Source organism: Clinocottus analis, unplaced genomic scaffold (assembly GCF_023055335.1).
Source record: "Clinocottus analis isolate CAN_PGR_092001 unplaced genomic scaffold, fCliAna1.0.p SCAF_5, whole genome shotgun sequence".
NCBI classification, from domain to species: Eukaryota; Metazoa; Chordata; class Actinopteri; order Perciformes; family Cottidae; genus Clinocottus; species Clinocottus analis.
In genome coordinates, this window is record NW_027176207.1 from 933,998 (window position 1) to 945,834 (window position 11,837).

Sequence of the window (11,837 nt, forward strand, 5' to 3'; positions counted from 1 at the left end):
CTGCTCATCAAACATGCAGAAGAGGAAGAGAAAGTTCATGAGTGAACTTTGAGCTCCTCAACGTCGTCCTGCAGCTGGTGTGTCCATGTGTTGCGCAACTCTTCCGCCTGGCTCTGTTTGACGTCACAGCAGCAAAGTTCAGTCACATTTAAACCGTCATGAACTCTTTTCTGTTCTTCTCCATCCGTCTAACTCCTCTGGACAGAAGCTGCTGTCTTCTACACTCGGTTCCTCTGGGAGGTCGTGATGAAGGCCGCTGTGTGTTCGAGACATTCACCTCAGCGCTGGCCGACTCGCTGCAGATTCTCTGAATTAACATTTTGCATATTTTTTAGTGCTACACAATGATTCAAAATGCCTGTTTTCAGGCTTTTAAGTCTGAGATGGACCCAGTTCTCAAGGTTTATATGGCTCCCCTACGATCACAATACTTTGTGTAGTATGAGGTACATGTACTATGAGGTACATGTACTACGAGGTACATGTATGTGTACTGTAGATGCATTGAAACAGCTCTTTTCTGCTTCTGCTCACGCCAAAGAATTACCTTTAAACCCTCGACGAGCAGTTTGACCTCAATGAGAGCAACTCTATTGAGACCTGGACACATGCAGGTTTTATCACAATGATGTAAAGATGAGCAACGTCTCTGTGATGCAGCCGGGGTTCATTATGGGATGTGTGTTCGTCTGGAAAAAGAAACACAAGAGTGCACAAGAGTGTACTTAAGCTCAGCTGTGCTTTGCTGCCATGTTATTTAAAGTTATTTTAAGTTACTTTATTATTATGACTATTGCACAATTTGCTATATGTTAAACAGAAGAGAAACATACTTTTGATCTTCTGTAAGTTTGCACACTGCACAAAATTGATAATAAAACTGACTTTGATGTTCTAATGTTAGCATGTTGATGGTTAGCATGTTGATGGTTAGCAGCTTCTTATTCAACACCTTGATTCAGTTTCGATGGCATGAGCTTTGCAGGGATTTGATCATGAACCAAAGTATTGGATGTGCAGACAGAGTTGGACATGAAAGGTCAGGGGGTCAAACCTTTTTCACCATGAACGTCTGTATCAAAGTGTCCTGGCAATCCGTCCAACAGATGTCGAGATGTTTCATCAGGACCAAAGTGAAGGACCGACTCCAACCAATTACCTTCACTCAAACACTTCAGACGTGTCAGTAACATGTGATACACATGTGCATTTTGTCGATGTTTCAGTAGCAGGTTCAATGTTTTACCTGGACAGCGTTGGAGCCTTTCCCTCCTGGTGTTTATAGTCTAAAGTTGTGACATGTCCTCACACTCTGCTGCAGGAGTCAATCATAAAACACAAAACCAACACTGTTGCAAAACGAGCATCATCACAGTTTTATTGACCACAGTGAGCGATGAGACGGGCTTTTAGAAATGCGTTTCTGCTACATGTTTCTCTCCCTTCTCTCTGTCATGCATAAAGCGGCGCAGCTACAGATCCTGTGGTTGTGCACACAGTCACTCTGAGGTCAAACAGCTGGGTTGAGTTAGAACAACGTGAGCAGGGCCTCTGTGCTCCAGCCCTCGCTGCAGCGCTCACCTCCAGCGATATTCACCACTTTGCATCGGCCCGATGGGACGTAGAAAATAAAAGTCCTTGTGATATAGCAGCATTGTTTCAGTCACAGTGCACCTCAAAGAGTTATGAAGAGTATAGTCTGTACATGGAGGTAAAAACATCGTCTAAATACAAGGACCAGTCACTACAATATGAAAATATTACATTTGCTTCAGAGAAACAATCCATCATGAAAAGGAAGAGCATCACAGGTTGAACATGAACAGCACGGCGCTACGATGGAGGACCTGAAGAGTTCACACCTCCTCAGGAAGGGAGGAGGTGCTCTGCTTTCTTCTTCTCCTCCTCCTCATCATCAGTCTCATGAATCATGAGCCTTGAAATTCAATATTTGGTACAGGAAAAAACACAATGTTTAAAAATGAGCGATAAAGTACAAAGTGGAATAATTGAGTCCTCAGGAAGAAGCACGGATACACAACGTCGCCAGAAGCTTATCATACACACTGTCAAGACTTTCCTCTCCTCAAATGCTAAACACAAACTGAATATTCTTCTTCTTACGCTGAGACACCGGCTCTTCAGTTTGTCTGAAGTAGAGAGAACTCGTCCGTTCGCCTTCGCGTCACAAACGTGTGAGCTCAGCACTGACTCGCTGCACGGCGTCCACACTGAAGGAAATCGCTTCGGCGGCCATTTTGCATATAAAGTCTGTATAAAAATGAAGGAGCGGTAGCGACCTCCTCCAAGGTCAGAGGTCAAACCTACACCTACGTGAGCTGAGCTGGAGAAGCAGCAGGAGGAGCAGCACGTCTGTTGGAGTCTCTCCAGTGGAAATAAAGGCGAGAGGTAAAAACAGGACGGAGGTCTGAAGACGGCGACGCGGCGGCATGAGACGCTGCAGGCGCTCAGCATCGCTGCAGAGGTGGACGACAGCGAACACACAAACAAACAGCCGCGCATACAAAACAAAAATTCATGTAAAAAAAAACAACTGTCAACACAGTGAGTTTGTTTACCGACACGATGAAACAGTTTGACTGTAGAAAAATATATATCGCCTATATCAAAATCACTTTGACAGAAAATAAACCCAACTAGCCATATCATATATATATATATATATATATATATATATATATATATATATATATATATATATATATATATATATATTTATGACAACACGGGGGACCAGATGAAACTAAAGTGAAGGCATTTTGGTTGTAGAAACTGGGAACAGGGTTTTTTGAAAAGGGGCAACTGGGATTTGGTTAAAATATTTGAAGGACTGACAACAGATCCTCATAAAGCGTGAACTCTTCACTCGGGGTGAAGGTTTGAGTTTAGTGGCAACACTCAGATCTGATTGGTCCGTGTGTTCGTGGAGGTCGACCTCCTTCAACCTCGTGACGCGTCACAGAGTTTTAATCACACGCGTGTTCCGAGTCCCAGGACGCACAACCCAGAGAGCACAACACAAACACACAGGACAATAAGAACACACGTGTTCCCTCTTCCTTCAGCTGAATCCTTCTGTCATCTCCGACAAGTGATGCAGTCAAAGAATTCAACATTTCTTCTGCAAATGCGCCGGTCATAAAGTACTGACAGCGTTGTGTTTGTGTATGGCATTAGTTTAGAAAATGTGCAAAATAATTCTCCTCCTTTGCTACCAGATTAGAAAACACGAGTTACATCCACAGAGTGACATCACTGATATAAGATGGAGTTTTAACAGGAAGCTGGACTCGCTGCAGAGTGTATGATATTGTTTCATACTATTTACAGTTTAAGTGTCAATCCGCACCGGCTTTCTTATTACAGTTAATTCATCACTGATGTTTCATATATAGAGATGTGTTGAGTTTGAACCTTCAACACAGGAAGTGGCCGTGCAGGTGAGGAGTGAAAAGGACCGGACCGACACAGCGGAGAGTTCACAGTGAACCTGCTCCCACCAAACCAAGCCTCCACAGCAGCGATGCATAGTCAGGAGGGACACGGGGAGGACCATAAGGCAAGAGACCAGCGAGGGAGAGATGAGTTTAACCAACCAGAGATCAGACATCACCAGCTCGAACAGACGGAGATGATCACACAGGTATCGCCGTAATGAAACACAAAGCAGGTTTGGCTTGAAGTCATAACGGAGGAGACATCGGGTTCACCAGGAAGCTCAAGCAGCTCTCGGTCCTTTCTGCGACCGCGGGAAATAACATGCAGACGTCGTCTGCTGGAGGACGGGAGAGAAATAAAAGCTTCTGCTCTGAAGCTTTGCCTCGACGGGCCCGACCAGACGGATGAAACGGGACGACCTGCCATGTGCTTTATGTACAGAGAAGCACCATGACGGGACTGTTCGACGCTACAGGCCAAAAAAAAGAAGGTTTGAAATAAATAATGTATTTTCCTCGTGAATTACCCAGAAAATCAATCCTGCAGAGCTGGAGATGTGTTGTGTTTGAAGCAGCATGTGACTGCAGGTGTGAACCGGCCTCCAGGTAACCACCAACACATCTCTGCTGCGGCTTCAGCTCAGCAGTAATAGTTTATAATGAGCACATGTCAGTGCATTCATGTATTAATATCATTTTTAGTAACACAGATTACCACAACTATATTGTGTTGTATAGCTGTAACTATTTTACACTTCTAATCCTTCTCTGTTTCTAACATGCAGCTGCACTGAACTCCAACCCTTCTTACACATTTCCATGAGCCGTTGGACCTTTTTGCGATAAGTTTTCCACGTTAAAGCTTCTCGCGTCCTCACTCAGTCCATCCTGCTACGGAGGTTGCACAGTTTCCAAATAGAAAAAAACCATATACATTATAATATTAACCAAAAACAGTGACTGAGGTCTTCTCATCTTTGTGGCAATGCTGCCGGTGCTACTGGAACATGTGCACGGGAAGTGAAGCGTGTATAATAACGTGTTGCTACGTGTGGTGAGTCCGTTACCAGCGAACCTTTTCCATGTTTGCATATGCGTTCAGCATGCGTTTATGATTAACGGCAGCAGTCACTGTGTCTCCGTCTGAGGCTGTGAATCTAAACGATGGGAACCAAAAGCAAGAGGCATCAGAAAGAAGACAAGAAAAGAGATATCTGAGTGATGTTGGGTCAAATACAAAATATTGGCACATTATCTTATAAACAGTATACTGGAGTCTCGTGTTTCACAGTATTAAAAGTGCACAAACATTTCTTCTTTGTAATATCTCTGGTCAATGTGCCGCTCTCGTTCAGCGCCGCTCATCGGACGCCGCTTCGACCTCTTTGCCGACCTCCCTCACACCTGCGTCTCCACGCCGTTCAGCTTGGGCATCAGGATGCGAGGCGTCACGCCGGAGTTCAGGTCCCGCTCGAACTCCAGCAGCTGGCCCATGAAGTTCAGGTTCGGGGACACCACCGGGCGGCGGCTCCGCACGTACTTGTAGGCGTCGGTCATCGTCATGAGGGTGTGCTTCATCAGGTAGGCGATGACGATGGTGGCGGACCGGGACACGCCGGCCTGGCAGTGCACCAGCACGCCCTGCCCGCTCTGATACGCCTCCTCTGTGGACCAGAACAACAACGCGGGTTCAGAAAGACACAAGCAGAAGCAAAGCAGTGAAACTAGACGCCGACGCTGTGAATGTAGGGAGCGCCGTCTCTGTCCTCAAAGGGAACATCCGTCGACCTCAACTCGAGCTGACTTGGGGACAAAGTGGGGAAAACGCCGGCTTTTTTTTTTATTCCGCCGTCGTTCTCTGTGTCTCAGCTGCGGCATCACTTGTTCTCCTGCGTGCGGTGACATGACAGTGACGCCGCCGCAGGCGAGGAAGACGCAGAGTGCTACTTCAGCTTTAGCGCTGTGAGGCGCAACGCCACTCAGCTCCCTCCTCGTCCTCTTCGCTTGTGTTTTGCTTCCAACAGCGAGAATGGCGTCCCCCAATATGCTCAGAGGATGTTACTGATGACGTTTCTTTTTACAGTGTGCATCATTTTACAGCGTTTTGGCTGACTCGGGGGTTAGGATCAGTTTAGTTTGTGCCTTGAATGAGGAAGGTGTGCTGTAGTATTCATCAGTTCAGGCTTACGAATATTTTCTTCATTGACGTTTGGGGAATTTATTTAGTTTTTTATCAGATGCAGTAAACTCCTGCGCGCTAAGCATCCTGGTACATGAAGAGCAGGAGGCAGGAAAGAGCAGCTTTAGCTCCCAACGTGTCAACGCACCGACAAACAAACATCTAGCAAGATGACGTGAGTCATTACATCATCAATAAGTAATGAAGCCAGTTTATAACATACATGTAAACGCTATCAGCATGCACCTTTCTACCTGTGAGCACCTTTCTACCTGTGAGCATCTTTCTACCTGTGAGCATCTTTCTACCTGTGAGCATCTTTCTACCTGTGAGCATCTTTCTACCTGTGAGCATCTTTCTACCTGTGAGCATCTTTCTACCTGTGAGCACCTTTCTACCTGTGAGCATCTTTCTACCTGTGAGCATCTTTCTACTACAAACTGGTCTTCATCAATAGTTCTCAGTATCAATGACATGCAGCAGCTCATGTCTGAAGGTGCATCTCAGTGTGGCAGCATAACTAACTATAACTACCTATTAATGATCAGATCTGATCAGTGCAGTATCTCTCTCTCTCTCTCTCTCTCTCTCTCTCTCTCTCTCTCTCTCTCTCTCTCTCTCTCTCTCTCTCTTCTCCATGAACTCAGGGTTACGTCCGTATGTTTCTCACCAATGAACTCAAAAACCTCCTCAAAGTACTGTCGGAGGTTCTGCTTGCTGTTGTCGGTGGCCGGCAGCCGCTTGTAGCGCAGCCCGGAGCCGACGTGGTAGAGCGGCAGGTGCGTGGTCACGTTGACCACGAAGCCGATGTTGAGGCGGAGCAGCAGGTCCGAGTCCTGCGCGTCTCTCTCGTTGCCCAGGAACAGGAAGGGCAGGATGGGGCTCACCACGGCGTTCTCCGCGTCGGGACTCATCGCCGTCTCGTTGGACAGAGAGGCCGGCAAAGAAGAGGACAGCGGCAGAGAGAGGTGCACTGGAGGAAGACGAGGCAAAGAAGAAGTGTGAAGGACAGAGAGAGACACCACACGATGAAGAGCAGAGAGAGAGACGATGAAGAGCAGAGAGAGACACGATGAAGACCAGAGAAAGACACGATGAAGACCAGAGAGAGACACGATGAAGACCAGAGAGAGACACCACACGATGAAGAGCAGAGAGAGAGACGATGAAGACCAGAGAGAGACACAATGAAGACCAGAGAGAGACACGATGAAGACCAGAGAGAGACACCACACGATGAAGAGCAGAGAGAGAGACGATGAAGACCAGAGAGAGACACGATGAAGACCAGAGAGAGAGACGATGGACAGCAGAGAGACACGATGAAGACCAGAGAGAGACACAACATGATGAAGAACAGAGAGAGACACGATGAAGAGCAGAGAGAGACACGATGAAGACCAGAGAGACATGATGAAGACCAGAGAGAGACATGATGAAGACCAGAGAGAGACATGATGAAGACCAGAGAGAGACGATGAAGACCAGAGAGAGACATGATGAAGACCAGAGAGAGACGATGAAGACCAGAGAGAGACGATGAAGACCAGAGAGAGACGATGAAGACCAGAGAGAGACATGATGAAGACCAGAGAGACATGATGAAGACCAGAGAGAGACATGATGAAGAGCAGAGAGAGACATGATGAAGACCAGAGAGAGACATGATGAAGAGCAGAGAGAGACATGATGAAGACCAGAGAGAGACACGATGAAGACCAGAGAGAGACACGATGAAGACCAGAGAGAGACACGATGAAGACCAGAGAGAGACATGATGAAGAGCAGAGAGAGACACGATGAAGACCAGAGAGAGACACGATGAAGACCAGAGAGAGACACGATGAAGACCAGAGAGAGACATGATGAAGACCAGAGAGAGACATGATGAAGACCAGAGAGAGACACGATGAAGACCAGAGAGAGACATGATGAAGACCAGAGAGAGACACGATGAAGACCAGAGAGAGACGATGAAGACCAGAGAGAGACATGATGAAGACCAGAGAGAGACATGATGAAGACCAGAGAGAGACATGATGAAGACCAGAGAGAGACACGATGAAGACCAGAGAGAGACATGATGAAGACCAGGAACGAGGTGCAGGGAGACAAGACCAACACAACTGAGACTAAACACCTGGGAAGATAACCGGGTCAAAGCAGTCAGTATCAGTATTATTTGGCCAGAGAAGAAGTCTGGTTATTATTTCATAACTTAAAGGAAACAAGCTACATGTTCTTTATAAAACAACCGCAAATTCAACCCCTCAAAGGGTTAATAATCATGACAGGATGCCACATTGAAAGCTTACACATCTCTAACTACAAACTCACCAACATGAAAGTACTCCTACATTAAATGTGTGACTTGGTAGATATTATGAATATTTTAGCACCTATGTGAGCGTAAGATATTCTTACTTCTGCCGTTTTCCTCGTCCTGCTCTCTGTTCAGGGAGTTGAGGGCGAGGTGAAGCGACTGAGCCGAGGGCAGCGAGTGCCCGCCCTCCCTCTCTCTCTGCCAGGGCCGGGGCTTGATGAGCGTGTTCGGGGCGGACGGCGGCGGCGAAAAGGACACGGGCGACGGCGGCGAGGCGGAGCGGGGGGAGGGGGAGCGTGGATACGCCGCGTCGCCGTCCTGCTCCGCTCCTCCGTCCTCCGCTTTGTTCAACAGCCTCTTCAGCGAGTTCTGGCCCTCGTCGCACCTGCGGCCCATGAAGTCCAGGGCGGCCATTTTCCCCTGCTGGAGCCGCCGCCGGCCGGCGCGGTCCGTGAGCTGAGACTGAGAGTATTCCTGAAGGTTCTGACAGTCCAGGAGGGCGAGGCCCGTCCCGTTGCTGCCGTTTTGGCCCGGGGTCGCACCGGACTTCCTCCCGCCGACTCCCGACCCGCCGCAGTGGTTCTTTTGGGCTTTGGAGTGGGTCATCTTCTTGGCCAGTTCTTCGGGCCAGATGGTGCGCACGCTGTAGTCGTCGTCGTCGGCTTGGAACGCCCCCGTCTGATGGGCGGCGCCGGTGCCCCGCCCCGGGGGTTTGCCCCTGCGGGGGTTGAAGGTCACCACGATGGGGTCGCTGCTGCAGTAGCTGCAGGTGGAGCTGCCCGTCTGCGAGGCCTTGGGGTTGCAGCCCGTGACGCAGCTCTGGATGGCCCGCAGGGGGGCCGAGGAGGCCAGCGGGGCGCAGGGCAGGCAGCCGCCCACCAGCTTCTTGCGGAGGATGGCGGGACTCTCGAAGTGTCTGGCCTCGCCGGAGCAGGAGGCGCAGCGGAGAGGTTTGAACAGCGTCGCTCGGCAGTCGGACACGGTGCTGTTGGACGAGGAGGTGTTGGAGGTGGAGGTGGTGGAGAGGCACCCGCCCAGATTCCTCAGGCCCATGTCTTTGCCTCCTCGCTTCGCCGCCCCGGCTTTGTGAACACAGGAGAACGAGGCGGACGAGCTTCCTTCTCCTCGGCAGCCGGCGGCGCGTCCCTTACACCCTCTGCATCTCACCAGCCTCCAGCAGCCGCAGCTGAACGGGTGGGTGCAGTCGATGGTGCAGGTGTGGTCTGGGCTCGGGAAGCCTCCGGCGTGGGAGGAGCAAGGGGAGATGGGAAGACCATGGAGAGCGTGAGGGCGCAGATCCCTGGGCCGGGACGAGGGCGGCTGGCTGAGCTGCTGGAAGGGGCCCGGGGCGTGGGCGGGGACGGAGGGAGGGGACGGCGGGAAAGTGGAGTTCAGGACGGCGGCGTGGGGCACGGGGACGGAGCGCTGCTGGAAGGGCAGGCTGAGGGTGTGATGGCCTTGATGGACGGTTCCCAGTTTGGAGTTCTTCTTGTGACCCGCGGAGAGAAAGTCCTGCTCGCTTCTCTGGAGACAACCAGCGTTTTCCTTCTCGCTCCGCAGCCGCTGCTGCTGCTGCTGCTGCTGCTGCTGCTGCTGCTGCTGCTGCTGCGCCTGAGCCGGGACGAACTGCAGGACGCCTCCGGGGGGGGAAGACGACGGCTGACCGTGGCGACTCCGCTGCGACTTGTGTTCGGCGCCACCTGGCCTCCCCGCTGCTCCGGTCCTCCTCTCACATTGTCCTTGATCCAGCTGCGAGAAGACACATTTCCCTCTGCCGCCTCTTACATTCCCGCCGCGGCCCAAGGAGTTGCTGACGCCTTCTGCTCCCCGTCCTCCTTTGTCCACCGTCACCTTGATGTCGATGGTATGCGTGTGGGAGGGCAGCCGTGGGCCGAGGGTCACTGTGCCATTGCTGTGGCAGTGGCTAGGGGTGTGTCGGGCGCCCGCCGGCGGGACGGGTTGATCGATCTTGAATTTCTGCACACGAGAGGACCTGCGCTTGCATTCCAGAGTCGGAGGTTTGCACGAGGGCGCGTAGAAGTGGGACTGCGAAGAGTGGAGGTGTGGATAGTGTCCGTTGGAAGAGGTGGATATTTGAGAGGAGTGCTGCGGGATCGTCTGTGGGGAAGTCTCGCACAGGTTTTTAGGGCGCTGAAGGACCACTATACGCTCATCGAGAGGGAGGGGAGGCATCTGGGTTCATGCAGAGCTGTCCGACGGCGAGGGAGAGAGAGACAGGAAGAGAGTCGTCAGACAATTACTGTCATTTTTTTACAAACAATGGAAAAGTGGGGAGCACTTTACATTCCATCATTTTATACACAAACAGCACTGATGCAAAGTTCAGAGAAGCTATGAAACATGTATCTGATGCAGTTGATTATGAGCAGGTGATGTTGTGTGTTACAATACCGTGTATATCATCAAAGAATAAAGGTGAACTATTTGTGGAATGTAAAGTAAAACCCCAAATCCACCACGACAACACAATTCTTTTAAGTCTAACTCATATCTCATCTCTCTCTGCAACACACAACAAGAACAAAAACCAACAACGTCACAGCTCAGGTTTTTCATCAATATGTCACACATTTCCTTTTTTGCACTTGCTGCAAATGAAAGGAGAACTTGCATGAAGAGAAAACCCACTGAGGTGCATGTTTGATTTGAATGGATCATAATGATTATGTTTGCTAATCCATGTCAACATGCACATCAGTCCAACCGGCTTATAACAGGGCCACATGACACGCTCATCTATATCAGGAGCACTTTGAGGTTCAAATGTAAACTGTTTCCAGCGATATCATCATCATTCAGGACGTACAAATCCAAATCCCAAAGTGCAAGAGTGTGTACCTGTTTGCTGTTAAGCAGCACATAATCCCAGCTAATCCTGAAGGCAGTGAGGCTTCGTGAAAGCTCAGTGACAAAAAAACTGCATCAACTGAGCTGCAACAAGCTGCTCTGATGAGACATGAAATAATGAGCCAAGCAAGTCGTGGCTGATGTTCAAAAACATCTTAATCTACTGTGAAGACAGTGCTGGACTGTACATGTGTGATGTAGAGGTTTTAAACTACGACCCTGTGTACTTTATGCACTACTTCATTGACAAGAATCATCTTCACAGTCGACCAACACGGTGACGTCAACGTGAGCAAGAGGCTCAGTGGGATTCTTCACTTTAAAGGCGGTCGGATGCTGATCACCTGGAAGGAAAGGTGTGCTGCTCTCAGCCTCCTGTGCATCCGAGCCCTGGAGGTAACTACACTAACTGAACCATTTGGGCCAATTAGAGATGAGCATTTGTCCAGGTCATGATACAACCAGAAGGTCACCACGAACAGAACTACTCAGCTGGAGAGAAAGCGTTCATGACTCAGCAGAAAGAGATCGCATGGATGTAGTTTACTAATATGCACTTTGTCATAGAATACATGGAGAAGCTTTTCATGCAACATTAAATTGCCTCATGATTAATATTATTAATAACAGGCACAGGGCTTTGTGTGGTACATATCATACTAGTTTTGTACATTCATTATGAGGCTCCTTAAGCCTCAAGATGAAGAATGATTGTCGTTAAAGTGAAATCCACCCTGTGCTCCACACGCTGTTCATCACAGTCAGTCTGAGACGTTCACGGCACACAGGAGGTGTTTGGTTCCTTTAAATGAGTTTTGCCACATTAGCAGCTGCAGGGGCGGCTACGCTAGTGTGTTTGGGGGATATTAGCATGCTAATGTTAGCATTGCGTTCATAGCACAGCGGGGACTAACAAAGTACAGATGTCTGTTTGCAGTTCACTGCCGACGTCACACGTTTGCAGTTTGTTTGGTTGTAGTTGTGTGTTTGATGGATTTCTCTCCGTGTG

At 49.3% G+C, this 11,837-nt stretch overlaps 1 protein-coding gene across 1 annotated transcript; it reads right to left on the minus strand.

Annotated features, from left to right (window-relative positions):
* Positions 1-2,748: 2,748 nt before the first annotated feature.
* On the minus strand, positions 2,749-10,153 carry si:dkey-175m17.7 (dual specificity protein phosphatase 10). Its single transcript, XM_068600087.1, has 3 exons — positions 8,062-10,153; positions 6,308-6,610; positions 2,749-5,122 (listed from the first exon to the last, which is right to left on the minus strand). Exons 1-3 carry the CDS (start codon positions 10,151-10,153, stop codon positions 4,857-4,859), a joined length of 2,661 nt encoding a protein of 886 aa, XP_068456188.1. The 3' UTR covers positions 2,749-4,856.
* Between the last annotated feature and the right edge of the window lie 1,684 nt (positions 10,154-11,837).

What these genes read in the sequence shown, in the direction of transcription:
- si:dkey-175m17.7 (XM_068600087.1), bottom strand. Translation starts at nt 10,153, where the DNA reads ATGCCTCCCCTCCCTCTCGATGAGCGTATAGTGGTCCTTCAGCGCCCT. An exon ending in GGACGAGGAAAACGGCAGAA is followed by an intron (nt 6,611 to 8,061) that starts GTAAGAATATCT and finishes GTCTTCCTCCAG; the next exon opens with TGCACCTCTCTCTGCCGCTG. An exon ending in GGAGGTTTTTGAGTTCATTG is followed by an intron (nt 5,123 to 6,307) that starts GTGAGAAACATA and finishes TCTGGTCCACAG; the next exon opens with AGGAGGCGTATCAGAGCGGG.